Raw genomic sequence first — 27,930 nt, forward strand, 5'->3', positions numbered from 1 at the left:
CACAAAAGCCCCCACAGTACGACAAACTGACAGAATCACGGGAGCCACAATTATGGCCATTTATGGGCCACAATTACCCTATTACACAGTCCCTCCCAATTACCTGGGTGGGAGTTACAAGACTGTGGCTAGAAAGGCCACACAAAAGTAATCAGTCACACACAGCGTGGAATCAACCACCTGGGACCACAGCCCCCAAAGACCTTGGCCCTTAACAAGGTGAAACAAGACAGAGTGCTGCCCTAAGTCAATATTTTATTTTTAAGGATATTTTTCCTTATCTACATATAAAACCCAGAAAAAAAAAAAAAAACGAGTAAGTACATATTAAAAAAAAATTTTTTTTTTTTTTACATATAAACATAAGTAATTCCCAATGAATAAATACTTTTATATTAAGCAAGGCTTCACTTTTTTTTTTAAAAAAAGAAGCAGAATGAAAGGCATTTCTGAGAGCTCTTTGAGACCGACCCAGGGCTGGCTTCACAGCATGTGAACTGTGCAGGCACATGTGGTCCGCGCTTGGGAGGACCCTGAGCTCAGAAAGGCTCCATGCTCAGGAGGGCCTCATGCTCGGGAGGACTTCAAGTTCAGAAGGCCCCTGACCTCAGAAAGACCCCGTGCTCAGGAAGACCATCATTCAGAAGGAACTGCGCTCAGGAGGACCTTCAGGAGGACCTGTGCTCAGGAGGACCCTCACTCAGCAGGACCCTTGCTCAGAAAGACCATTACTCAGAAGGACCTGTGCATGGGAGGACCCCATGTTCAGGAGGACCTGCATGTGGTTAGCGCTCTGATGTCACCGTCTTGAAACTCTTATGGAGCCCGCACACTTCAGGGCTCTGGGGAGGAGGGCAGCCTGGGTCTTGAGGATGGGATCAAACTGTCAGAACCGGCCAGCCACCCTCTGTCACCTCTGTGGTCAAGAGTGACCCAAGTGGCAGTGTACACTGGTTTACGGTAGCCTCAGCCCAGAGTGCAGACAGATGGACAGTCCTGGCTGGACCTCCCAGCCCACCGTTTGTGGCCTCCAAGGAGGTGATATCTGCCACTCTAGGAGGAATGGCCCTGGGAAAACACCTGGAGGGGGTCAGGCGGTCCTGCTGGCCCCAAGGACCCCCGCATTTACATGCTATTGGAATCAGCTCAATGGACAGAGGGATTTTTCAAACCCACTCCCACCCCATTACGTTCTGTGGTAGGGCTGCCCCCACCACACCCAAAGTGTGAATCACGGCCTCATTCCGGAAAGCCCTGTTTGTGGGCTCTACTCCTGGTTGGGCGACCTGGGAGGAACCAATGGCTGTGCCCAACTGAGGGTGGGCTGGAGGGCAGGGAATAGATCCAGGGGTGCCCAATAGTAGAAGCCACTGCCGCCTTCAGGCAGGAGGTAGAACGGCATGGAAAGATGGAAATGAAATGGGAGAGGGAACGGGAGAGAGGGGGCGGGTGGGGGGCCAAGCCATGGGGGCTTTGCATCCCTACAGGGAGAGAGGGCCTGGCTGGGCTATGCCTGCCCCAGAGGCCTCTTCCTCCCTGGTGTGTGGGCAGCTGTCTCTTTTCATGGGTTCCTGACCCCCTGCAGAATGGCTGTGCCCCTGGCCAGTCTCCCCCTGCCATGACTCTGTTCCCGTGAGAAGGGGGTCTGGACCCAAAGCAGCCGAGCCCCTCTGAGGACTCCTGCTCTCCCCACCGCTCAGTTCCTTGGGTTCTTCTTCAACCCCCTGCACCTGTGCTCCTGGATCAAGGACGAGTGGAGCCTGGTCTATGAGACGACCTACGTCAAGGAGACCTGGATCGACCCCTTGATGAGGTGGGTGTGGACAGTGGGGGGCACAGAGGTGCCGAGCAGACAGAGGAGGGCAGGGGCAGGGCCAAGCAGGCAGAAGGGTGGGCATCACTGCCATCTCACCCCAGGTGGCTCTGTGGGACAGGTGTTCTGTGAGGGGTGGAATGGGTAATTGTGCCATGTTGGGGTGAGGACCTGGAGGCTCAGAGGAGCCCCAGCTACCCTCCAGGCCGGGTGGCTGACTAGTGGCCATATGAGGTGCTGCCAGGTCAGGGGGCGGAGAGCAGCTCCCTCTGCTCTGAAGCCCACCCGCTGAGCAGGGGGCTGGGGTGGTGGCAGCTGGTGGGGAAAGGAAGTGGGCACTCTGGGCCATGGCAGCCCCCAGCCCTGCGGGGACCCTCCCAGGCTCTGGACCTGCCTTAGCCTCTGCAGATCCCAAGGGGGCGGGACAAGGAAACCGGCAGCTGGCCTCCCAGTGGATTCAGGCCTAGATTCCTCTCTGGCATCTCGAAGGCACCACTCCCAGGCCTATCACCCCAAAACTGTCCTTGTTGCGTCCCCCTGCCCCCACAGCCCGGGGCAAACCCTAGAGGTTCTCTTGGTGCAGACTCATGGGCAGAAGAGCCAGCACAGTCTCCTGGAGTCCCTGTCCTTGGCCCCCATGGAGATGCTGCCGGGGCCAGCGTGCCTGCCCCCCAACTGATTCCCTTCTGATATGGCTGGGGGACAAGCCACCTTACCCTCCTGGGGACAGACAGACTGACTGTTCTGGCACACACAGACTGTTTGCAGGAGACCTGGAGGCCCAGGGGAGGTGCAAGCCCCTCCTGTGGGGAGGATGCCCTGGTCCCCAGGGAGGTTGAATGTCTCCTTGAGCTGTCCCTTTCCCTAGAGGAGCAGTACTCAGTCCCGGGCCACCACTGCCAGCCTCCAGAGAGCCTTCAAGTCAGGCAATGGACGGACTTGGCGTTTGCTGCCCACAGGGCACCCACAGAGACTTGGCAGCATCCCCCACCTCCCACCCTGCCACCCCCAGACATGGGCTTCTCTGTCCTCTCTGGAACCCAGCCCATGGCACACCTCCTGCCCCCTCCCCATACCACCCAGGCCCTGGAGGAAGGACTTCAACAAATAACAGACTCTGTGTGGCCCGAAGAAAAGCCCTTTCTCTCTCTTGGTGGCTGTGGTTCTCATGGTGGGCCCAGGGGAGCGATGAAAGGCAGGGCTGGTGTGGAGGCAGGGAGAGGGGCACCCCGACCTTGGTGTGGCCCTGATTCAGGGCATACCCAAGGCTCTACCCGGGGACAGCTGGGTCCCCCATGGAGACACAGGTTCCAGGCTCCGGGCCCTTTGCCCCACCCTACTTTTGCAGCTTCATTCCCACCTGTCCCCACAGTGCAGCTCTGGAATGTTCCTTTGCAATGGCTGCCCCTCCCTCCCCCATGCCATCTGCTCTCCCAGATTAGCTCCATATCCCAGCTGCTCCTCCTCAGATGCCCCACCCCTGCATGGTGCCTGTACTGCCCCCTCCCCAGCTCCCCACTCACCAGTGTGGCCTGGAAGAACGATGCCTCTGGACCTCAGTTTCCTCATCTGAGAAAGAGGCATGCTGATGTGTGTGTCACGGGGGTGGGGTTGGCACTGGGCCTGCAGAGTGGCGCTTCCCAGCAAAGGGGGGGTGTTGATTCCACTATCACCCTCACCTGAGGCAGGCCCCAAGCTCAGCACCTGTTACCTGCTCAGGCAGCAATCCTGAGCAGCTTCTCCCTCTTTGGGCTCCAAGGTGGCAGCCAGAGGTCCAGGAGCTGATCAACGACCTGGAGGCAGTATCGGCCAATCAAGCCCACCTCGTGAAGACCAAGGCCAAGGTCACAGAGCCCAGGGAATTCAAGCTGACTGCCCCCAGGCCCCGTGCCATCCCAGTGCCCAAGCCAGTGCCCATCATGGCCAAGCCCAGGCCAGTAAGTGCAGGCATCACATGTGCATGGGCTTGCCACCACCCACAAGAACCTTACTGCGTCACCATGTCCTGGCCTGGAGAATGGACCACGTGGGCCAGTGGGGGGCTGTACTCCTCCCTAGGGCCACATGGGCAGACCTGGAGTCCATCCACTGGGCACCTGTGCTCCCCATGCTGGGTCCCGTCAGCAGACATTGAGTGAAGCTTTTGGGGCATGAGACTTAGACGCTTCTGGAGATGGAGCTTGGAGCCCACTTTTAACTCTGTGCCAATGTACTGTCTCCTCACCCCCATTAAATATCATGTGTGTGGATCAACGGTATACTCTCTGGGCTGTGGGCAGGCAATAGTCCCTGTCCGTGTGAGCCCCAGTCACACGGGCCTGTCCCCACCCCAGGCCCTTTGCACATCTCTGCCCTCTGCCCAGAGCCTCTTGCTCTTTCTGCCTCACTGACTTCTTATGTCAAGATGCCTTGTATTACAAGTAAGGAAAAAGGACTGTGTTAAACAATAGAGAACTTACTGACTCTCGTGACTAATGTAGGGTAGGCATCAGGCATAGTTTGATCAGGGCTCCAGCTCTGCTTCTCTGTGATCCTCTCCACCCTGTTGTCTATGAGTCAGCTTCATCTTTGAGATAACTTCTCTCATTATAGCAAAAAGTCCAGGCCTCACATACACGCTCTACACCATCCATGGCAGAAGAGGACATCTGGGGCAATCAGACTTTGGAAAGGAAAGGAAAAGTCTGATTAGATCATCTTAGTTCACATGCCTACTCTTAAACTGATCACCATGACCACAGGCACAATGTTCTGATTGGCTATGGACTCTATCCTGAGAGCTTGGGGTGGACTGATCTCCCTAGAACCAGAACAGATCTGAGAGCTCTATGGAAGGGTAAGGAGATGGCACTGGGAGGTCCTGGGGCCCACCCCACTCCCACTACCATTCAGGATTCATAATCTTTGTTTCCAGAGGCTTTCCATGAACCCCTCAACTAAATCAGTTAGTTTCTTTCTCACTGATTCTAGCTCTTTTCTTCACAGCATCAGTTAGTTTGTAGTTGAGTTATTTGTAAGTCTGTTTATTATCTTCTCCACCAGACCTCGTGCATCTTATTTGCCCCATATTCCCAATAACCTGGCACAGTCCTGGCTCAGAGCAGGCTCTTGGTAAATACTTGTCAGATAGATGGATGATAGTATGGGTGGATGAATGGGTGGGTGGGTGGGTGGGTGGGTGGATGGATGGAATGGTAGATGAATGGATGGATGGAATAGTTGGTGGATGGATGGATAGATGGATGGACAATCAGAGCCTCATGGCTGAGCAGCCCAACAGTTACCCCATCTGCAGGATCTTTGGCGTTTCATGCCACAGATTCTCTGGGCTCAGCGTGTTGGTCTTGGTTCATCCTGACAGCTGTATTTCTCTCCCTCTCTACTTGGTGGAACCCCTACCTGGCACCTTTCCATGTCCCGCTCTGCTCCGTAGCTGTGTGCCTCTCAGCACCAGGCGTAAGGTGTCTGTGGGCGGTCACCTCCCCTGGGATCTATGGTGTGGCCGTGCTGAAAGCTCAGGTTCATTTTCTGTGCCACCCCTGCCCCCGCCCAAGACCCCTTCCCTGTCTCGGTGTACCACCCCTGCCCCCCGCCCAAGACCCCTCCCCCGTCTCGGTTTACCACCCCTGCCCCCGCCCAAGACCCCTTCCCCGTCTCGGTGTACCACCCCTGCCCCCGCCCAAGACCCCTTCCCCGTCTCGGTGTACCACCCCTGCCCCCGCCCAAGACCCCTTCCCCGTCTCGGTGTACCACCCCTGCCCCCGCCCAAGACCCCTTCCCCGTCTCGGTGTACCACCCCTGCCCCCGCCCAAGACCCCTTCCCCGTCTCAGTGTACCACCCCTGCCCCCGCCCAAGACCCCTTCCCCGTCTCGGTGTACCACCCCTGCCCAAGACCCCTTCCCTGTCTCGGTGTACCACCCCTGCCCCCCGCCCAAGACCCCTTCCCTGTCTCGGTGTACCACCCCTGCCCCCCGCCCAAGACCCCTTCCCTGTCTCGGTGTACCACCCCTGCCCCCCGCCCAAGACCCCTTCCCCGTCTCGGTGTACCACCCCTGCCCCCCGCCCAAGACCCCTTCCCCGTCTCGGTGTACCACCCCTGCCCCCCGCCCAAGACCCCTTCCCCGTCTCGGTGTACCACCCCTGGCCCCGCCCAAGACCCCTTCCCCGTCTCGGTGTACCGCCCCTGCCCCCGCCCAAGACCCCTTCCCCGTCTCGGTGTACCGCCCCTGCCCCCCGCACAAGACCCCTTCCCCGTCTCGGTGTACCGCCCCTGCCCCCCGCCCAAGACCCCTTCCCCGTCTCGGTGTACCACCCCTGCCCCCCGCCCAAGACCCCTTCCCCGTCTCGGTGTACCACCCCTGCCCCCCGCCCAAGACCCCTTCCCCGTCTCGGTGTACCACCCCTGCCCCCCGCCCAAGACCCCTTCCCCGTCTCGGTGTACCACCCCTGCCCCCCGCCCAAGACCCCTTCCCCGTCTCGGTGTACCACCCCTGCCCCCCGCCCAAGACCCCTTCCCCGTCTCGGTGTACCACCCCTGCCCCCCGCCCAAGACCCCTTCCCCGTCTCGGTGTACCACCCCTGCCCCCCGCCCAAGACCCCTTCCCCGTCTCGGTGTACCACCCCTGCCCCCCGCCCAAGACCCCTTCCCCGTCTCGGTGTACCACCCCTGCCCCCCGCCCAAGACCCCTTCCCCGTCTCGGTGTACCACCCCTGCCCCTGCCCAAGACCCCTTCCCTGTCTCGGTGTACCACCCCTGCCCCCGCCCAAGACCCCTTCCCTGTCTCGGTCCAGCACCCACTTCAGTCCACTCATCCATTCAATATTTTTTAAATTTATTTTGTTATCGAGAATATGCACAGCAAAACATACAACAATTTATATGTGTATAATTCAATGACATTGATTACGTTCTTTGAGTTGTGCAACAATTCTCACCCTCCTTTTCTGAGTTGTTTTTCCCCCATTAACATAAACTCACTGCCCCCTAAGCTTCCTATCTAATCTTTCGAATTGCTGTTTTCAGTTTGATCCCATATAGGTAGTTTTTAAAAGAGTGTAAAGCTCAAGGCAGACTTTGGTTTACTAGCTAAGCTAAACTATTGCTTGGTTTTAAGAAGACTTCAGAGATTTAAAGATTATCTCAGAGCAACAGTTTTTTAGGGGTTCATCCAGCCTCCATGGCTTCAGAAAGTCTGGAGTCCATGAGAATTTGAAATTCTTCTTTGAATTTGCCTCCTTTTGGTCAGGATTCTTTTACAGAAGGCTTGATTAAAGTGTTCAGTAATGGTAGCCAGGCATTCAATAAATGTTTATGGAGTGCCTTTTTCATAGTAGGTGTTGGAAACCCTGGTGGCATAGTAGTTAAGAGCTATGGCTGCTATCCAAAAGGTCGGCAGTTCAAATCCACCAGGTGCTCCTTGGAAACCTTATGGGACAGTTCTGCTCTGTCCTATAGGGTTACTATGAGTCAGAATCGAATTGACTCGATGGTAACAGGTTTGTTTTTGGTTTTTTAGTAGATATCAGGCATAGTTGTAGGTACTGAGGATACACCTGCAAACAAAAATTTCTGTCCTCATGGAACATGAGTCCAGTGGGGAACTTTGTACCTATGTAGGTTTACAGGGTCCTTCTGACCGTAGGGGTGGAGAGGGGTGGTGAGGGGGTGATTTGTGGAGATGTTTCGAAGCAGGTGTCAGGATTTGCACATGAATGTGGGTGTGAGAGACAGAAAGACACTGAGCGGGACCCTGAGAACTTGGCACGGGCAAGGAATCAGGGTTGGGGAGGCTGGGGAATGGAGGGCAATGATTCCGATTTGGACGTGATGCCTGTCAGGCTTGCAGGTGGAGAGGGCGTGGTGTCATAAGAACGCATGTAGGACTCTAGAGTTCAGGAGTGTCCAGGCTGGCTCCCACCTACCCCTCCGTAGACACTGTTCCCTCCAAGGTCACTGAGGGCCTCCCAGAGCTGGACCCAATGGACACGTCTCAGGTTGCCCTGGTCTCTGCAGTATTAAGTCAGGGGCCCCTCCCCTTCATGGAGTCCAGGACACCCCCTTGGCCTCTTCTCCCCGTCAGCCACTTCCCGCATCCACTGCCCAGTCACTCATCCTGGGCCCATCCTTCCCGTAAGCCACCTTCTCTTCTCACTCTTTGCCCAGCCCCTACCCCTGCCCCATGCTGAGCCCCAGACCCCTGTATCCACTGCTGGCTGGCTGTTCTTCCCTTCCCCTCCCCTCCCCAGATACTCACCAACACCCAGTGGGCTCAGGTCCGAGCTCAGCAGCTCCCATGCCAGACCTGCTTTTGCTACGGCTCAGGCACTATATCTGCCTCTTCTCTGTCTGAACCCAGAGTCACCCTGGCCACCGCCTCCCTTCACCCACACCAGGTGGCCACCAGCCTGCATTCTAGACACCCCTCCCATCTGCAGCTGTCTGACCCCGGGCTCTTCTTCCCGCCACCCACAGATCCCACAGAGCACCTATCAGCTGCCTAAGGAGCAGCAGCTGCTGGAGATGACCAAGAGGTATAACCGCTGGAAGGCCGAGGTGAGCTGCATGTGGCCTTGCCCTCTGAGACCACCATCTGGGGGTGTATGAGGGTAGGAGCACCCTCCCCAGCTGATTGTCCCCATGGGAATGAGGCCATGGGACAGGTCACCCAATGCAGCTGGAACGTCCAGGCCCCCCAGGGACAGTCTCAGCATGTTGACCCCTCCCAATCTGCAAACCCCCAGAGCATCAAAGAGCAGAGGGGTTCTCTGCTGAAGGTGTTGTGGGGGACAGAGAAGGGGGGCGAGGTGGGGAGGAGGAAGACAGGCAGGGAGGAGGGAGAGGAAGGGGACGGAGGAGGCGGGAAAGGTGAAGTGGGAGAAGGAGGTGGGAGGGGAAGAAGCATGAAGAGGAAGAAGAGGCAGGAGGACAAGAGGAGGAGGTGATGAGGAGGGAGAGGGGAGGAGGAGAAGCAGGAAAGAAGGAGAATGACCGTGAGGCGAGCAGGAGAAGGAAGAGCTGGTTGGTACCTTCCTGCGGGCCGCGGGGTGAGGCCCAGCCACGTGTTGCTGCAGGAGCTGCTGCTGAAGGCGAACCTGGAGGAGCTGCGCTGCGCCATGCCCAGGTCCCGAGGGGAGTCCCTGAAGCAGGTAAGGCCCGGCTCCCCGTGCAGGCCTCCAGGCAGGAGCGTGTCCTCATGTCGCACGGAAGTTCTTCCAGAAGCCACAAGCCCTTACTGAGCATTTCTCCACTGGGGGCCATCAAGGGGCAAGTGTCTGTGCTGGTGGAAAAGTGCCCCCACAGCCACACTGTTCCTGCTGGGCAGGGTTGACACAGGGAGGTGTAGATGGGGGCAGGTGTAGACAGTCCAGGTGTAGAGGTGGGTGAGTATAGACGGGGCAGGTGTAGACAGTGCAGGTGTAGAGGTGGACAGGTGTCACAGGGGCAGGTGTAGACAGGGCAGGGGTAAACGGGGCAGGCATAGACACAGGCAGGTGTAGAGGCGGGCAGGTGTGGACGGGGGCAGGTGTAGACAGTGCAGCTGTAGAGGTGGACAAGTGTGATCGGGGCAGGTATAGACGGAGGCAGATATACACAGGACAGGTGTAGATGGGGCAGGTGTAGACAGGGCAGGCGTAGACACGGGCAGGTGTACATGGGACAGGTGTAGACACAGGCAGGTGTAGACACTGCAGACATGGGCAGGTGTAGAGACGGGCAGGTGTAGAGGGGCAAGTGTAGAGGAGGCAGGTGGAGACACAGGCAGGTGTAGAGGCCCATCAGAAACAACGGGGAGGAAACTCACAGGGAAAACAGCAACAGCTGCTGCTATCTCTGGGCATTTTATGAATTTTCCACACTGAACATTTAATGTTTCTATAAGAGAAAAACTCACAATATATTTGTGAAAAAAGACAAAGTAGGACGAGGAAGCTCAGGGTGAGGAAGGACCAGTTCTCCTCCTGATACTCCTGCAGACGGGCTGCCTGTGCCCTCCTCTCCTGAGTCCCCACCTAAGTGCCCCAAACAGGCAGAAGTAGGCCACCCTCCAGAGCAGCTAGGGAGTGGCCCTTTACCAGCTATCCCCTGCTGTAGTTCTGACGCCTCCCCAGGGTGTGTCCACAGAGCAGTGGCAGGCAGACCTGGGGAGCAGCCCAGGTCTGTAGGCCCCGCACCTTCCCTGCTTCCTTACCTGGGCAGGCCAATGCCTCAGCAAGGCAGGAGGTGCTGGAGGCCAGAGGTGCTGCCCTTCGGGGACTGTGGGTGGGCAGGGTAGGAACAGTGAAGGGCGCTGGTGTCAGGACGCTGGGGCCCTCACTCACCCAGGCTCGTTTTCTGCTGGGATTTGGGGGCACCTGGTGGGCATAGGGGCCAGGTTGCTGGCTCTGTTCTGTCCTGCAGGGCTCCAAGAAGAAGCTGAAGTTCCGAGTCCCACCCCGGATCCACAGGACACCAAAACTGACCTTCTACAGGGTGAGGGACACACAGACCATCGGGGCAGGCACGGGTACCGGGAGAGAAGGGTGTGAACCTGGTGCCCACCTGCTGTGTCTGTTCTGCTCTGGGGGTAGGATGGCCTGTGCTGGGGGACCTGAAGCCCTCAGGACAGGCCTGCCCCTTGCAGTGGGCAGGTGTGGAGGGCAGGAGGGTAGCAACCCTCCAGCCAGCCCTCTGGTCTCCCACAGCCCAACAATGTCCCAGTCAAGCTGAACGCTGCTGCCATCCTGCGAGAAGGGGCCTTGTACCAGCGGCAGGTGGAGAAGGAGCTGCAGAGGTGGGGCACTGGCCACGTGAGGCTGGGATGCTCCCCAGGGGCTGCTTCTCACAGGGCCCCTCCCAGACCCCACACCTTAGGCAACAGCTCAGAACCCACAGTGTAGTGGGGGGGTGCAGAGGGTGGTGGGAGCAGGGGGGCTGGCTTTTCCGGGAGCAAAGGGGGTGACAGGCAGAGAAAGGAGGCGGAGCACAGGCAGGATGGTGAGGCTACCATGCTGCAAAGGAGAGGTGCCAAGCCAGAGGGCAACAGAGTCATGTCAGCCTTTTATGGAGACTGTCCTGGCTCAATGAGGGTGATGGAACAGGGTAGGAGTCTTAGCAAACACCCGGGCCACCCAAACCTTCCTCAGGGGCCACCTCCTCCTCAAACCCCTTCCTGCTGCTCAACTGTAGGAGGGCAAACCTCTGTGCTCACCCAGGCCGCTCTCCACATCTGTGCATCGGGCTATGCGTAGGAGCTGGGGTGGCTGGCCAGAGGGATGGCAATGGACAGAGAAGTGGATGGAGGGATGGTGGATGGACAGAGGAGTGGACAGAGAGATGACAGGTGGACAGATGGATGGATGGAGGGATGGTGGATGGACAGAGGGGTGGATGGAGGGATGACAGGTGGACAGATGGATGGATGGAGGGATGATGGGTGGACAGATGGTTGGATGGAGGGATGGTGGACGGACTGAGGGGCGAGCAGAGGGATAGACAGAGGGATGTCAGGTGGACAGAGGAATATGGGAGGACAGAGAGATATTGGGTAGACAGATGGGCAGATGGGTAAAGAGAGGGATGGTGGATGGACAGACAGGTGGAAAGAGGGATGGTGGGTGGGAGGACAAGTGAACAGAGATAGTGAATGGACAGAGAGACGGTGGATGGACAGACAGTGGGCAGAGGAATGGCAGGTGGTAGATGGGTTGACAGAGGGATGAGCAGATGAATGAAGGAGTGCACAGATGTGGCTGGTGTCTGGATGGTGGGTAGGGGTAGGGGTAGCGGTAGGGGTGGCCAAGGAGGCTGGCAGCCCACACCTGTGAGGGCCTGGCCAGGCCCCCTGGGCAGTGTAGGTCCTGATCACAGGAGAAACCCCAAGCCATGCCTCTGGGCCATCCTCCCCAGGGTTGACAAGCTTGTGGATGGGGCTGGGGACTTCTCCGAGTTCCTGGAGTGGCAGAAGAAGATGCAGGCAAAGGACCGGGAGGAGCAGCTGGCCACGGAGGAGTACCGGAGGCTGCAGGGGAAGCTCAGCCACGAGGAGGCCATCCTGGCCCGGCAGAACCTGGTCCAGGAGAACAAGCAGAAGGCAGAGCAGAAGAAGGAGGAGGTGAGGGGGCTGCGTTCTGTGTCATGGGGACGTGGGGGCCAGGCCTGCTGAGTTGTCTGACCACCCTGAGCCGTGGCCCGCAGAGAAGCCAAGTGCACAAGTCGTGGTCCTTGTAGTCACTGACCTCCAGGCTGACCCCCGGTCATTTCCTCCTAAGACCCAGACAGTGACAGTGGTTTCTCTGTCCCCCTTGAGTCAGCTGGGCTGAGTGCACTTCTAGCTCAGCCTGCAGGGTCAGTTGTTCCATACACATCTTGGAGGTCCCTCAGGGAAGACCTGCCCTTCTGGCAGAAACTTCTGGAAGGCTGACATGTTTAGGTATGGTGTCCTCTCCTACAGAAAGGTTTGTGGACATCCACTTTACTACCTTAGAAGTGCCTGATGTATCAGTCCTGGCTCCTCCTCCTCTGGAGACAGGCTGCCAAGGTGGGGGCCCCCAACCCGTGTGACCAAAAGCTTATTCCTTCCAGCAAGCCTCGCAGTGACTAGGCTAAAGAGAGAACCCGCTGGGCCTCGGCAGGCAGGACGTGTGGCTCTGTCTGTCCTGAGAATGGGTCCCTCTGAGGGCAGGCAGTCAGGGATGCGATTGTGGGCCACACAAATGACTTCCTTTGATAGACTCATCTGTGTCCGTTTGTATTCAGTTTTAGGGTTTGACTTTCCCTTCCTTTTTGTTGTTGTTAGTTGACATCGAGTCAGCCCCAACTCATGGCTACCCCACGTGCAACAGAACGAAACACTGCCCGGTCCCACGCCATCCTCACAATCACTGCTATGTTTCAGCCTATGGTTGCAGCCACTGTGTCAATCCATCTCATTGAGGGTCTTCCTCTTTTTTGCTGACCCTCTACTTTACCAAGCATTTACCTTCTCTTGGGATTGGTCCCTTCTGATAACATGTCAAAGTAATGAGACAAAGTCTCAGCATCCTCATTTCCAAGGAGCATTATTCCAAAATATATTTGTTTGTTTTTCTGACAGTCCATGTATATTTAATATTCTTCACCAACACCATAAAATCAAAGGCATCAATTCTTCTTCAGTCTTCCTTATTCATTGCCCAGTTTTTGCATGTATATGAGGCGAGTGAAAATACCATGGCCTGGGTCAGGCACACGTTAGTCCTTAAAATGACATCTTTGCTTTTTATCACGTTAAAGAGGTCTTTTGAAGCAGATTTGCCCAATGCAATATGTTCTTTGATTTCTTGACCTCTGCTTCCATGGGTGTTGATTGTGGATCCAAGTAAAATGAAATCCTTGACAACCTCGATCTTTTCTCCGTTTATCATGATGTTGCTTACGGGTCCAGTTGCGAGGATTTTTGTTTTCTATATGTTGAGATGTAATCCATACTGAAAACTGTAGTCCTTGATCTTCATGAGTAAGTGCTTCAAATCACCTTCGCTCTCAGCAAGCAATGTTGTGTCATCTGCATAACACAGGTCGTTAATGAGTCTTTCTCCAGTCCTAATGCTGTGTCTTCTTCATACAGTCCAGCTTCTCAGATTATTTTCTCAGCATACAGATTGAATAAGTATAGTGAAAGGATACATTCCTGATGAATACCTTCCTGATTTTATGCCACGCAGTATGCCCTTGTTCTGTTCAAACAATCGCCTCTTGGCCTATGTACAGGTTCCTCAGTTAAGTGTTCTGGAATTCCCATTCTTCATAATCTTATCCATAATTTGTTATGATCCACACAGTTGAATGCCTTTGTATAGTCAATGAAACTCAGGTAAACATCTTTCTGGTATTCTCTGCTTTCAGCCAGGATCCGTCTGACGTCAGCAATGATATCGCTCATACCAATAGGCTTTTATTATTAGGTACCTTAAAACACTTCCAGCCTCTACCCATTAACCACTTTCAAAACCAGCCCCACATCTAGGCATCTACTAGCTCAGCACCCCACTCCTCTGGCACCAGATTCTGTCTTTGTCACCTACTGCTGCTGTAACAGAAATACCACAAGGGGGTGGTGTCTTAGTCACCTACTGCTGCTATAACAGAAATACCACAAGAGGATGGCTTTAACAGAAATTTATTTTCTTACAGCCTAGGAGGCTAGAAGTCCGAATTCAGGGTGCCAGCTCTAGAGGAAGGTCCTTGTCTCTTCTGAGCTTTTGCTCCTGGGTAATCTTCATGTCCTTGGCATCCCCCCCCCCCGACTCTCTCTTTGCTAGCTTTCATTTAGTCTCTTTTATATCTCAAAAGAGATTGACTCAAAATACACCCTACACTAATCCTGCCTCATTAACACTACAAAGACAACCCATTCCCAGATGGGGTTATAACCACAGGTATTTAAAAAAAAAAAAAAAAACCCTATTGCCATTAAGTTGATTTCTACTCATAGCAACCCTATAGGACAGAGTAGAGCTGCCCCATAGGGTTTCCAAGGAGCAGCTGGTGAATTCAAACTCCTGACCTTTTGGTTAGCAGCCAAGCTCTTGACCACTGCATCATCAGGGCTCTGATTTACAACACATATTTTGGGGGGACACAATTCAATCCATAATAAATAGAGAGCCCCATGTGAAGGTCTGGGGAGGCAGCCAGTTCCCAGGGATGTGTTGGCGAACCCCGGGCCTTGCAGACTGTCGTTATAATTACAGGGCTTGAGAGCGGTATCCCAAACCCAAGAGTTTCATCCTTCCAAGTCTGGCTGGCCTGCTTGGGTCCATCTTTCTATGTCCAGAAGCTCCTCTACACATCTATTATGACCAATATTTCTCCTTAATAAATTAGTCAGATCATTGTTCTTGTTAGGTGCCGTTGAGTCGGTTCCAACTCATAGAGACCCTACATGCAACAGAACAAAACACTGCACCATCTTCACAATCGTTGCTATGCTTGAGCCCATTGTTGCAGCCACTGTGTCAATCCAGATTAACCAACCAACCAACCCACCCATTGCTGTCAAGTAGATTCCGACTCATAGCGACCTTATAGGGCAGAGTAGAACTGCCCCGTGGAGTTTCCAAGGAGCGCCTGGTGGATTTGAACTGCTGACCTTTTGGTTAGCAGCCATAGCGCTTAACCACTACGGCACCAGGGTTTCCCAATCCAGGTTAGTTGGCACTAAATATTTGAAGAGAAAAATAATTTTAATTCTTTTTTTGCAGTTCATTTTGAACTCATTGCTTTTATAGCCTAGTGCTGCCATGACAAAATACCACCAAGTGGGTGACCTTCAAAAATAGAGATTGATTCTCTCACAGTTCTGGAGGCTGTAAGTTCAAATTCAGACAGTTGGCAGGACCACACTCTGTCTGCCCACTGTAAGGGAAGACCCTTCCTTGTCTCTTTCAGCTTCTGAGAGCCCGGGTGTTTTTTGGAGTTCCTTGGGTTGTAGATACAGGGTCACATGACACCTCCTTCCTATGTGGATTCTCTCTCCGGGTCTGTTCTCCCCTTTTATAAGACACCACTCAGAAAGTGTTAGCACTAGGATCCACACTGCACTGATATGACTTAACTAATAATATCCTCCAAGAAAGACCTATTTCCCCGAACAAGGTCATATTCACAAGTACCGGAGTTAGGACTCAAATGTATCTTTCTGAGGGACAGGATTCATTTCACAACACAACTCTCATTTGTTTGTTTTTAATAAGTCTTTCTGCTTGTTGTCCTCTTTTTTAAAATAATTTAATTTTTTTGTTGTTGTTTTTGAGAATATACACAGCAAAATATACACCCATTTCCACAGTTGCTACACGTACAATTCGGTGACATGGTTTACATTCTTCACGTTGCGCAACCACCCTCCTTTTCCGAATTGTTCCTCCGCCGTTAGCATAAATTCACGGCCCCCTAAGTTTCCTGTCTAACCTTTCAAGTTGCTCTTGTCAGTTTGATCCCAGATAGACAGATGGTTCTTTAGAAGAACACAATGCTCAAGGCAGGCGTTCTTTACCAGTGAAGCTAGACTAATGTCTGGCCTAAAGAAGACCCGTGAATTTTTGGTTTAAGGTTTAAAGATTATCTCAGAGCAATAGTTTCAGGGGTTTATTCAGCTTCCATGGCTCCAGAAAGTTGGGCTTCACATGTTTTAATGAACTATCATTTTTACTCCTTTGTGAGGCTCTATTACAACAACCTGGCCCCTTGGGGCCCTTTCTGCTTCCCTGTTGTTCTTTGCGCTCCCTTCTTGGGCCTTTGAAAACACCTTTTCTTTTCAAAAGCAAGGTGTTTTGGGCCCACCTGCATTTTCTCTGCTTAAGACACAGACTCAGTTATTCTCCCAGGACCCCTTCCCCCTGGTCACAGAGACCAGAATTAAGTTCCAAATCTAGGTGCTAGGGAGCTTTCCTGGACTTTTCCACAGTGACCAGTGTTCAGGCACTCTAGCAACAGGGCTGAAAGGGAATGTATGTTTAAACTCATGAGTTTAACATTGGTATTTTTAAGTTAACTCTAATGTTGTCTTAAACTACTTGGATGTATTCTCTTCACTTAACTAATTTTACCCCCTTTAGGAGTCCCTGGGTGGCACAGTTAAGCGCTCTACTACTAGCCAGAAGGTTGGCGGTTTGAACCCACGCAGAGGCCTGGCCATCTGCTTTTGAGAGATCACGGCCTTGAAAACCCTGTGGAGCAGCCTCTACTATGCACACTTGGGGTCGACTCCACACCAACTAACAGCAGCAATATCCCCTTTTAAAAATAGTTTTAGGAGCCATGCAAATAATTAGATATATTGAATAATAAAGTTTACTTTTTTTTTTGGCCATCCTCACCATGAAATGAAGTTAATCCGGAATAGCAGTACCAGTATTCACACCAAACCCACTGGGGTCATGGGTGACCATTCTTTGAGTACATGTTACCAAAAATAGTATAAAATAAATAACAAATCCAGACTTAGATAAGAAGAGGCTTTGTTGAGAAAGACAGACTTATAATAGAGAGAAGGCCCCAGCCTCAGAAATCCACGAGTGTCTCAAGAATTAGGCAAAGAAGATGTTTCTTTTATGCAGACGAGACCGAACGAGCCTGGAAAGAGCCAGGTGGGGAAGCAGGATGAGAGCGTGGGTGACTGGACGACAGATCAGAGACTATTCACGTGAAGGCCAGCCTGTTCCCCTGGAAGGGTCCTCATGGAGGGACTGTCAGCTAGTGCAGGCTGAGGGTAGCCGGGGCTCAGGGACCTGGGGGAAGGAGAGAAGCTTCCCAAAGCTGGGTGAACAAGCATTTTGTTCTGATTGATCAGTGGGACAAGCAGTTGTGTTTCTCATTTCCAGAGGGAGGAGTGGAATTGGAACTAGGGCATCATGAGTCTCACCTAAGTCACGTGGGGTGGGTGGTTCTCTGCAGTGAGCCGTTCTGCACAAAGGTTGCGGCGGCGGGGTGGGGGGACTCCTTTAACCCTCTCTGATTTCCAGGATCACAGGGCTCAGGGAAAATTTGTCATCGTCAGCATTCAGTCAGATTCCATGTGGCTTTGGTTACATAACACTGCTCAGTGCTGTTGTTCATTTTCACCGTGTAGGTGTCCCTGCGAGGACTGTGGAAAGCTCTTACTTGGTGCACAGTAGGTGAGCAGGCCTTGCGGGACCCTGTTTAGCTGCAGGAGGGGTGGGGAAGTGTGTGGAAAACTGGTTGGACCTCTATAAAAACTCTCATTGCCATTGAGTCGATTCGGACTCATAACAACCCTATAGGACAGAGTAGAACTGCCCAATAGGGCTTCCAAGGAGTGGCTTCTGGATTTGAACTGCCGACCTTTCGGTTACTAGCCAAACGCTTAGCCACTGCGACACCAGGGCCCCTGGACCTCCATAAGAAGCCCCAAAGATGCATCAGGCCACCTCTGGCCCCAAGTGGACTCTAGGTTGGGACCATAGGTCTGAGCTTCATATCAGAGTAGACAGAGCCATGCATCTGACCCTGGACTCCTGCCAGTCAGCTGACCTACCATGCACTGCCCTGGTCATCCAACCTCATCTCGGGCCTTGCCAGCCTTGCCAGCTGGCCACACACTTGCTTTCCCCACACAGCACTGCCCACCCCCCGTTCCTGGCCTTTGCACTTTCTTTCCTGTCTTCTCGGTGTGCTCAGTGCTTGTGCTCCATTCTCTGCTGAGTCCTGAAGCTGTGCTGATGTGAAGGCCACAGGGGCAATGTCCCCTTTTCTGTGCACTGGCCACGGGCAGGGCACTGGGGTGGGTGCTGCCACAGCAGCTAGAGGAGCTGGACAGCTGGCCTCGATTCCCAGCAAAGAGCTGAAGCCCAGAGAGGCAGAGGGGTTTGCCCAGAGTCACACAGCTGGCTGGGTGGAGGTGGAACTCAAAGTCCTGTGGGACCTGCTCCCCAGCTGGGCCTTCCCCACTGACCCATCCTGTCTCCCCGATTCTGTGTGCTTCTGTAAAGGCTGAGAGATGTGGCCTCTTCTCGTAGTCGTCTTTCCCTCATTCCCAGGACAAGGCTCCCTGGCACCTCTGCACTGTGGGCCACGCTGAGAAACCCCAGAGGGAGTCATACCCACAAGGGAGGACTCGGCCTGGGGTAGAGGACAGACCACAGGGACCGTGCCTCCTGGGTCCAGGCACTCCTCTGTGTTTGCTCATGGTTGACCTACTTGAGATAAGACTCATGCTATGTTCTAAAAGAAAAAAAAAAAAAGTTCTAGCAGCCCCCTTTTTTTCACCTCACAGTTCCACACAAACATTTCTCCAGCTTATTACAAAGCTTTCAAAAGTATTTTTTTCAAGTAAACTTTTTGTTTTGTAACAGTTTTAGGGTTACAGAAAAGTTGCAAAGACAGTACAAAGGTTTCCCTATACTTTACACCCACCCAGTTCCCATGTTATTAACATCTTGCCTTGCTGTCCAGTGGTGAAAGGAGTTAACAGTCTCAGCTGCTAACCACAAGTTTGGCGGTTCAAGTCCACCCAGAGGAGCCTGGGAAGAAAAAATCAGCCATTGAAAACTGTATGGGGCACAGTTGTACTCTGACACACGTGGAGCTACCACGAGTCAGAAGCGACTCGACCCCACTGGTGGCGGTGGCTGTTGCTGTAGTATATTTGTCACAACTGAGAAACCAGTATTGGTACATTGCTATCAGCCAGGCTCCATAGTTTATTTGGGTCCCGAACCCTGGTGGCACAGTGGTTAAATGCCATGGCTGCTAACCAAAAGGTTGGTAGTTCAAATCCACCAGCTGCTCCTTGGAAACTGTGTGGGGCAGTTGCACTCTGTCCTATAGGGTTGCTATGAGTCGGAACTGACTCCACAGCAACAGGCTTGGGGTTTGTTTGCTGGCACAGTGGTTAAGCACTTGGCTGCTAACCGAAAGGTCATCGGTTCAAACCCACCAGCAGCTCTGCGGGAGAGAGCAGTGGCAGTCAGCCTCCGTGACGACGACAGACAACAGCCTCGGAGACCCGGAGGGGCCGTTCTGCTCTGTCCCGTCCTGTTGCTGGGAGTTGGAGTCCACTCAGTGGCCATGGGCTGGGTTTGGTTTTGATTTTGTGGCACAATGGTTAAACATTCGGCTGCTAACCAAAAGGTTGGTAGTTCAACCCCCCCAGCCATTGCTCCTTTCCCTGGCCACCTGTTCCCGTAAAGATTACAACCCAGAAAACCCAACGGAACATTTTTACTCTGTCGTATGAGTCACAGATCGACTTGACCACACTAACAACAACACACTTTATTCAGCTTTCACCACTTTTTTCACTAAGGACACCACATCACATTTAGTCATCATATCTCCTTACGTTCTTCTTGGCTGTGACAGGTTTTCAGACTTTCCTTGTTTTTGACGACCTTGACAGTTTTGAGGAGTGCTGGTCAGGTATCTGTAAAATGTCCCTCAGCTGGGGTTTGACTGATGTTTTTCTCATTAGACTGGGGTTGTAGGTTTTGGGGGAGGAAGATCACAGAGATGAAGTGGCCTTCTCAGCCCACCATCAAGGGTACATGCTTTCAACATGACTTATCACTGTTGGTATTGACCTTGATCACCCGACTGGGATAGTGCTCACCTGATTTCTCCACTGTAATTATTGTCCCCCTTTCCATACTCTGCTCTTCGGAAGCGAGTCAGTAGGTGTGACCCACACTCCAGGGCAGGAGGCCTTAAGCTCCACCTCTGTGAGGACCACGTATCTACACCAGTTACTTGGAATCCTTCTGCATGGCAGATTTGTCTCTTCTCCCCCATTTATTTATTCATTCAATCATTTATTTATATCGGTGTGGACCCACGACTATTTAGTTTATACTTTTTGTTATAGTCCAATGCTACATTATTTATTTTGTTGCCCAAATTACCCCAGCTCTGACCATTGTGGGCTTCTTCTTTTGGCTCCTGGGTCCGTTTGACATGCACCCATCATTGTGTGTGCTTCCCCACCTCCTGGTACTATCAGATTCTTCAAGCTCGTCTTGTATATTCACTGCCCCAGCCCTAAAATAGCCATTTCCCCAAGGGCCCTGGTTCCTTCTATTGGAGGATGGTACAAATGTAATTTTAATAGTATCCTAAGAGCCCAGTGTGGGATTATAGCACGAAGTACCCCATTTGTATCAAATTGCCTAGAATGAAATTGTACTGGGTTGAGAGAAGTGGCTATTTTTAAGGCTCCTTGATCCAGGCCAGCAACTTGCTTCACAGAAGGATTTCTTTATGCACAATCTCTAAGCCTGGGGGCCAAGCTGCCCCAGACCGTTTCTCTTGACTTATGGTACAGTTGAAGAGGGGCTCCACAAGGCTGGGTTTCCAATGGCTGCCTGGCAGTACTGGCCCAATGACAAAAGTTACAAGTCCCACACTGTCCTTCGTAGCATCTTAAGCACTAAAAATACCGTTCTGAATTGGTCACAGTAGCTCTAGACTGGAAACGCTGTGGCTGTCCGGCAACATTAGAAGGGGTCAGAGTTGTGGTATATGCACAGAAACGTACAGCAAACTATGACGACAGGCAACGGCGTGGGTGAATCTAAGTGCGAAAGAAGCAAGACACAGAAGGGACAAAGCCACGTTCTGTTGTTTAGGAACATATCCTTCTGGGGCACAAGGACAAAGAAAAGCTTGGGAATGACTGTCAGGACCAGCCAGGAGTCATTTCCTCCAGGGGAGGGGACGTGTGATGGGGGAACCAGGCGTTCCTCAGGGCCTGGCATGCCCTACATGTGCCCTACATTGTGGCCTGGACACCCAGCCCCACAGCTCTGGGTAAATGCACTGTCTTATCTCATATCTCGGGGCCAGGAGTGGGTGGGCTTCAGGGTAAATCTAGCATCTCTGACGAGGTTTCCCTGGGACTCTCTTGACTCCACCCCTAGCTTCATCCTCAGATCTGGGGAGGTAGCTGTGTGGTTCTGCGGTTCACACCATCCCCCATGACCACACTGGGAGGAGTGTGGGAGGTGGAACTTCCCCAGCAGGCAGCCCAACCTCCAGGGGACTGCCTGGAGTTGATTGGCTGAGACCCAGGTTCCTGAGTGACCCAAGGTGAAGGGCTGGGTTGAGTCCCCAGACCTTATGCCTCTCTGCTGGGCCAGAGCGACCAGCCCTCACCTTGAGGCCCGTTGTCTGGCAGACAGCGGAGCTGATGCAGCAGTATGCTGAGAGGCGCCTGCAGGAGGAAAAGTCCCTGAAGGAGCTGGTGGAGCAGGTGATGGAGGCACAGAAGAACGTCAAGGTGGCGCAGATGAAGCTTCTGAAGGGCCGCCAGCAAGCAGGTACAGTGGGTGAGCTGCTGCACGGAGTCCATACCCAGCTGCGCTCCCCGAGCAGGGCCTGGGCCTGGCACCCTGCCCACTGCTGGAAAGCAGGCCTGGTCAGCAGGCCCTGCAAGGAAGTCGCTCCCTGGCCCACTCGGCACCCTGCTTGGCCCCCAAGCTCAGGAGATGATGGAGGAGAGCCGGGAGCTGCTGCAGCGCAGTGCGCAGGAGGCCAAAGAGCAGCAGAGGCAGCGGTGTGCGCTCATCTCCCAGCTGCGCGCCATGGAGACGCGGCCCACACGCAAGGGCAAGCTGGTGGACCTGACCCAGGTGGGGACCCGCATCCCCAAACACTCCTCGTCTGATGCCCTAGAGAGCCCTCCTGTGTCTTACTGTGCTGGGCATTGACCTAGAAGGGCATGTCCAGAATTCCCCCCAAGGCCAAGGTGGGGTCTCACCCCACACCGAAATCCACCCGTCCACTCATCACTAGCCATAGGCTCAGCACTCACTGTGCTGGGCCTGGGTCTGGCCCCAGGAGTTCACAGTCCTGCCGCAGGACAGACACTGCCCCAGGCCTCTGCAACCCCTGTGGATGGGGCAAGGGGGAAGGGAGGATAAGGCCCCTGGTGGCTGCATGGAGGAGGCCAGGCTGGCTGTTGAGCTGGTAGGTGGACCTGGGAAAGTGATGTGAGCCGGTTGGGGGCCTAGCCTGATCCCAGGGAATGGGAGCTTCAGGGCTTCAGGGGGTCGGGACTTGCTATAATTGAGAAGCCTCTGGAACACCCAGTTGGAGAGGAGCAGTCAGCCCGGAAGTAAGGTCCGCAGCAGGAGAGGGGGCTGGAGAGGCTGGATGGTGGCTGGGGGAGCCCAGGTCGTTATATGGGCAATACTGAAGCCAAGGAGGAAGGTCTACAGGGCAGGGGGGGTCAGGGCCTGCAGCCAGGAGCCCAGATAGTTCCCCCCAGGCTGTCCTCTGTGCTGCCCGGTGACCCTCCCAGGGGTTGTGCTTGCCGGGATGGGGTCTGAGCAGTGGCTTCAACACGGGGGCTGCAGAAAGGCCAGGGCTTAGCGGTGGGGCCGGTGCAAGTGGGGTGTGAGCTGTGAGGGACTGGCTGAGCCCGAGGCCGGGCCATCTGCGCCCCAGCTCCGGACCAGCTCACTCTCCCTGCCGGACACAGCACACTGCCAGCCTGGGGCCTCTTGCTACCCTGCAGATCCCCGGGTACGGGCTCGAGGGTGAGATGTCCATTGTGGAGCTGCGTGAGCGGCTGGCCCTGCTCAAGGAGACCCAGCAGCGAGTGCAGGAGGAGAAGCGGGACCAGATTATCCAGGGCAAGCGCACCCGGAGCCAGGAGCTGCAGAACACGGTGGAGCGGATCTCCCTGTGCCGTGCGGCCATGGGCAGGGCCGCCGCCCTGAGGTCGGTACCAGGGCACCAGGGTCGGGAGGGCGCCCAGCCACATCCTCCTTCCAACAGCCCACCACCCCACTGCCTGGGCAGTGCCCTGCAACAACTCTTCCCACGCCTATGGTTTTATTAGACAATTTCCAGGCATTCAGAAACGGTGAAAAGTTGTGCAGCGCTGGCTTGGATACCCATGACCTAAATCCTAAATGCAGTCCTTTTGCATCTAGGTTGCGGACATGACCTTTTGCCATATGTGCTTCATCTGGCTAGCTAGCTATCTGTCTTTGCTAACCCCCTTGGAGGTAGTTGCAGGCCGCGGACACCTGGCTCCTAAAATATTTCGGCATACATCTCCTTAAAAATACGCATTGTCCTGCATAATGAGGGCACCGCGGTGCATCCAGAAGAAGAAACAGCAGTCCCCAATGTCATTGAACAGCCAGTCGCTATGCACATTTTCCAGGTGTCTCAAGGCTTCCTTTTCGTTTCAAACCAGGATCCATGTAAGGGTCAGACATTGCATTTGATTGTCAGCTCTCTCCAACCTCTTTCCATCTAGAATGTGCAAGTGCACACAGATGCACACGCGTTTTTGTTTGTTTTGGGGACGTTGTGGCGACTTTTTCAGCCCCGTGTACCTGTCCCGTGACAGCATGGTGAGGCACAGGTCAGTGTCACCCCCAGAGTTAGGCAGGCCCTTGGGCCCTGGCCTGATCTCATGGGCAACACAGCTGCTCCAGGGGAGGTGGCATCCCAGACGAGCTGGAGCACAGCCTGGTCCAGAGAAACTGTCTGCATGGGCCTGGGGTGGGGCAGGGTGACAGGTGGGTGAAAGGAGGGATGGTCTAATTCATGGTCAGTGGGAGGGGAAAGCCTTCATTTGTAGTTCTCTGAGTGACTGTTAGGTCCCTGGGTTGTGCAAACGGTTTACATTCGGCTACTAATTTAAGGTTGGCAGTTCAAACCCACCCAGCAGTGCCAAGGAAGAAAGGCCTGGCAATCTGCTTCCACAAATATTACAGCCAAGGAAAGCCTATGGAGCAGTTCTACTCTAACACGGGGGGTCGCCATGAATTGGAAATGACTCCATAGCAACAAGTTTGGATTTTATTTATTAATTTATTCATCCTGAGTGACTGCTGCTCTGTTTCCAGTTCAGAGGAGGCACATGACAAGCGCAGGTCGGGGCTGCCTGGGGAGGGCTGGCTGGCCACCCAGCAGGTCCCCAAGGCGGCAGCCCCCCAGGGAGACTTCACCACTTCTTTGATGCTGGCTTTCCGCCTGGCAGACCCCAAATGCAGTCTGGTCAGTGTTGAGGAGCCTCTGAGAGTCCAACTCAAGCTAACAGAGCTCTTGAAGTCCCTGCCTGCAGCCAGATCCCACTGGCATTAACTCACAAGGAGCGGTTTAGGGGCAGGAGGCTGCCCAGTCCTGGGGTGGTGCTGGAGAGCAAGCAGGCACAGGGAACAGCACTTGAAAAGGCCTTAGGCTGTGATGTGCCCTTGAGTCAACAGAGAATGTCAGGTGAGTTTCAGAAAGAAAGCTGGTCCACGTATGGAAAAGATTTGGGAAGATACCAAAATATTACCAAAAAACCCAAACCCACTGCTTCAAGCCCATTCCAAGTCATAGCGACCCCATACGGTTTTCAAGGGTTTGAATCTCTGCCAGATCTTTCTCCCACGGAGCGGCTGTTAGTTTCCAGTCGCCGAGCAGTGTAACCACTGGGCCACACAAATATTAGCAGAGGTTATCTCTAATGGCAAAGGGTGTGTGAGATGACAGGTTTTCTTTGTTTTTTACATCACACACATGTATACACGTGTAATACTTATTTTTAAATTCTTAGTAAAAAGAACAAAAAGGTGGAGGCGCTGGCGTGGCCCCACCTCAGCCCCTACCAAAGATCAGCACGGCTGGCGCCGGCTCCTGGGCGGGAACACTCAGCTGTCCTAGGGGCCTCGCCCTCTGTGCCAAAACCCTTCCGGCTTAGTCGCAGCGCAAGTAGGGGCTTCCCCTGGGCGGCCGCCGCGGCCCGTGTCCCACCCGGCTCTGGCCTCGGCCGTCCGCCCTGTCGCCCGGCTCAGGTGGGAGGAGAAGAAAGGCCCGGCAGCTGCCCAGGGCTCCCAGGACGAGCGCGTGCTGGAGCTGCGGCGCCAGATTGCAGAGAAGGCGGCCGAGCGCCAGAGACAGGAGGCTGCGCTGCGCGTGTCGGCGCCGCGGGCCGCGCGCCCCAAGCCCCGGGTGAGCCTGGGCGGCGCGGCGGGCGGGCGGAACGGCGAGCAAGGGGCCCACGGGAGATTTCGGGGGCCGGGCAGGGTGCTGGAGGCGGGGTGCCAGGGTGGGGAAGCCAGCCGGGTGCGGCGGGGGGAGCGGTGTCCGGTGCAGGAGTGCAGAGTACCGGGTGGGCAGCGGGGTACGCGAGAGAGGGCGGAAAGTGTGGGGACTCGGGACGGATTACCCAATGTGCAAGGTAGCACGTGTTTACTTGTGTTTACTCATCCGTAGTGCACAATTCCACCGGGTTTATGTGCGGAAATTAGTAACTAAGCACAAGTCGGCCCGTGGGTATCATGCTTACTGTAAGCCGGTGCTCACTGGTTAATCCGCTCCTGCAGCGGTAGGTGGGCCCGGCGGTGTACTGGGGAGGGGAGCGCGGTGGGGACCCGGGAGGGGTGCGTAGGGGAGGAGGGTGGCGTGGGAGCAGACTCGTTGGTATGCCAGCAGGGCGCGGGGTGCGGCGGTGGGTGCGGGATCTCCGGGGGGGTCCAGGCTGTATGCATGGGGGACGTGGTGAGCGTTCGGGGGACCCGGCTGTGTCCGTGGGGGTTCGGGCCGTGATGTGTGGTGGAGACGCGATGTCTGGTCGTGGCGTGGTGTCCGTGGGGGGATTCGGTGTCCGGTGGGGACGCGGTGTCCAACAGGGCGCAGTGTCCCTGGGAGGCGCGGTATGCGGTGGGGGGAGCGGTGTCCGGTGGGGGCACCGTGTTCTTGGGGACCCATGCTGATGCCCACCCTCCGCAGGCGCAGCTGGAGGCGCAGCACTGGCTGGAGCTAGAGCGGAGCCGCGAGCGAAGGATGCGGGCCGTGCAGCGGGAGGGCCCCGCGCGCCGCCTGGAGGCGGCCTGACCCCGGCGCCTTACCGGCCTCCTGCTCTTCCCCGGAATAAAGTGTGCGGCCCTTAGCGTGCCTCCTTTCCCTCCGACGCAGCGTGCTCCCTCTGCGCTCCTTGTCCGCCCGCCGCCACGCCCCTGCGCGCCCCGCCCTCCCTCCGCCACGCCCCCTGCGCTCACGGTGCCCCCGCCGCCAATCTTCCCGCCCGCTCGCTGCCACGCCCCCTAGTTGCCACGCCCACCATGCACCACGCCCCCTGCGCTCCGCCAATCTTCCCGCCCTCCCGCTGCCACGCCCCCTGCGCTCCCGGTCCCTCCCCCGCCAATTTTCCTGCCGGCCCGCTGCCACGCCCCCAGTTGCCACGCCCCCCCCGTCGCCACGCCCCCTCGCCCAGCCGTCACGCCGACACGCCCCTGCGTCCCCCCGCACCCCCGCCGCCACACCCCGCCTGTGACCCCGCCCCGCCCGGGCCTGCACCTGCCCAGTGAAGGGTTGCAGGTCGAGTACTGCGCAGGCCGTGCCACTGTTGCTTGGTACATATCAAGCTAGATTAGTTTCGGGTTTTTATCTGGAATTTAACTGGGCGTCCTATACTTTTATATGTTAAGTCTGCCATCCTCGCCCAGATCCTGGCCCTTCCCTGGGTCCCAGCCCAAAGTTGCCCCATTCCACCGCCCCCGCCCCCGGCAGCCCCCACCACGGCCCCCACCTCCTAACAGCCCCCTCAGCATACACAAACCTGGAATCTCCAGCACCGGCTTGGAATTGCCATCCCTGTCCAGTGCCAGGTGGCTTTACCTGGGGATCCCCCCAAGACTGGAAGTGGCCAGTCTTCACATGCCTCGTCTCCTGTAGCCCTCACAGTGACCCTGGGGATTAGCAACTGTCCCCCATCCTGCTGAGGCCACGGTTCTCAGAGAGGTAAGGTGACCAGTCCAGAATCAGGACACAAAGTTAAGCTTTGGCGACTTGAGCACCCCACCCCTAGCTGTCCCAGCATCAGCAAGGGGCCAGCATCCAACAAGGTTAAGGGTGCTGGATCACAAGCTCCCCAGGACTGGGACCAGGACAGATTCACTCTCTGGGACCCCCAGCCCCAGCACCTAGGCGTGGCCTTGAGGACAAGCCTTTGAAGTGCATTCACAAGGAGGAAATGCTGCCTCAAGAATGAAGCACAGTGTGTGGTGGGACCCCTGGAAGGAGAAAGCAGGATGGGCCCGTGGTGGGGAGGGGGCGGGGGAGAAGGGGAAGAAAGGAAGGAGGGGCTGGAAACTCCCAGAGCGGATAGACATCCCGGAGAGACTCCCCCACCCCATATCCTCCATAAGCCTTTAGGTGATGGCACGTTAGAGGGGGTAGCTGTGGTGTACCCAAAGGGTGGCCCCTAGGGCACATTCAGACCAGGAAGGTGGGCGTTTCAGCAGTGACAAGAGGAGACGAAAGACCAGAGGCATCTCCTAATTAATATTCTGAGCTGTGTCAGAACGCCAGGATTTCCCCACAACCCAGGCTAGTAAGGAGAGGAATTTCCCACCTTTCTGCTGAATCGGGGCTGGGAGCAGACGAAATTTCACTGAAATAAATAAACATGACATCTCTTACATCCTGTGTTGTGCAATAAAATTCAAATCAATTTCATTCAATATTGAGGAAATACATTGAAGATTACCATCCAGAGAGACTCCCTCAGGGCTCTGAGTGAACTCAGGCCTGTTCAAATGGGCTTCAGTCGCAAGTGACACACCTCTCTCTGGCTTTCAATTCAGTAGCTCATGGAACTAGCAGTTCCTGCAGAGGAAGAAAAGTCTGCGTGGGTGT

General features: G+C 55.0%; 1 protein-coding gene across 1 annotated transcript in view; it reads left to right on the forward strand.

Annotated features, from left to right (window-relative positions):
* Positions 1–26,168, forward strand: part of CFAP99 (cilia and flagella associated protein 99) — a 48,265-nt gene extending 22,097 nt beyond the window's left edge. The window contains exons 4-15 of the mRNA XM_064286151.1: positions 1,701–1,813; positions 3,573–3,750; positions 8,287–8,367; positions 8,886–8,960; positions 10,213–10,284; positions 10,497–10,585; positions 11,701–11,905; positions 21,464–21,605; positions 21,766–21,917; positions 22,805–23,010; positions 25,086–25,242; positions 26,023–26,168. Coding sequence (XP_064142221.1) covers positions 1,701–1,813; positions 3,573–3,750; positions 8,287–8,367; positions 8,886–8,960; positions 10,213–10,284; positions 10,497–10,585; positions 11,701–11,905; positions 21,464–21,605; positions 21,766–21,917; positions 22,805–23,010; positions 25,086–25,242; positions 26,023–26,127 — 1,575 coding nt within the window. The 3' untranslated portion in view covers positions 26,128–26,168. The remainder of the gene's footprint in view (positions 1–1,700; positions 1,814–3,572; positions 3,751–8,286; positions 8,368–8,885; positions 8,961–10,212; positions 10,285–10,496; positions 10,586–11,700; positions 11,906–21,463; positions 21,606–21,765; positions 21,918–22,804; positions 23,011–25,085; positions 25,243–26,022) is intronic.
* The last annotated feature ends 1,762 nt before the right edge of the window (positions 26,169–27,930 follow it).

The sequence above is a fragment of the Loxodonta africana genome, chromosome 5, assembly GCF_030014295.1.
Source record: "Loxodonta africana isolate mLoxAfr1 chromosome 5, mLoxAfr1.hap2, whole genome shotgun sequence".
NCBI classification, from domain to species: domain Eukaryota; kingdom Metazoa; phylum Chordata; class Mammalia; order Proboscidea; family Elephantidae; genus Loxodonta; species Loxodonta africana.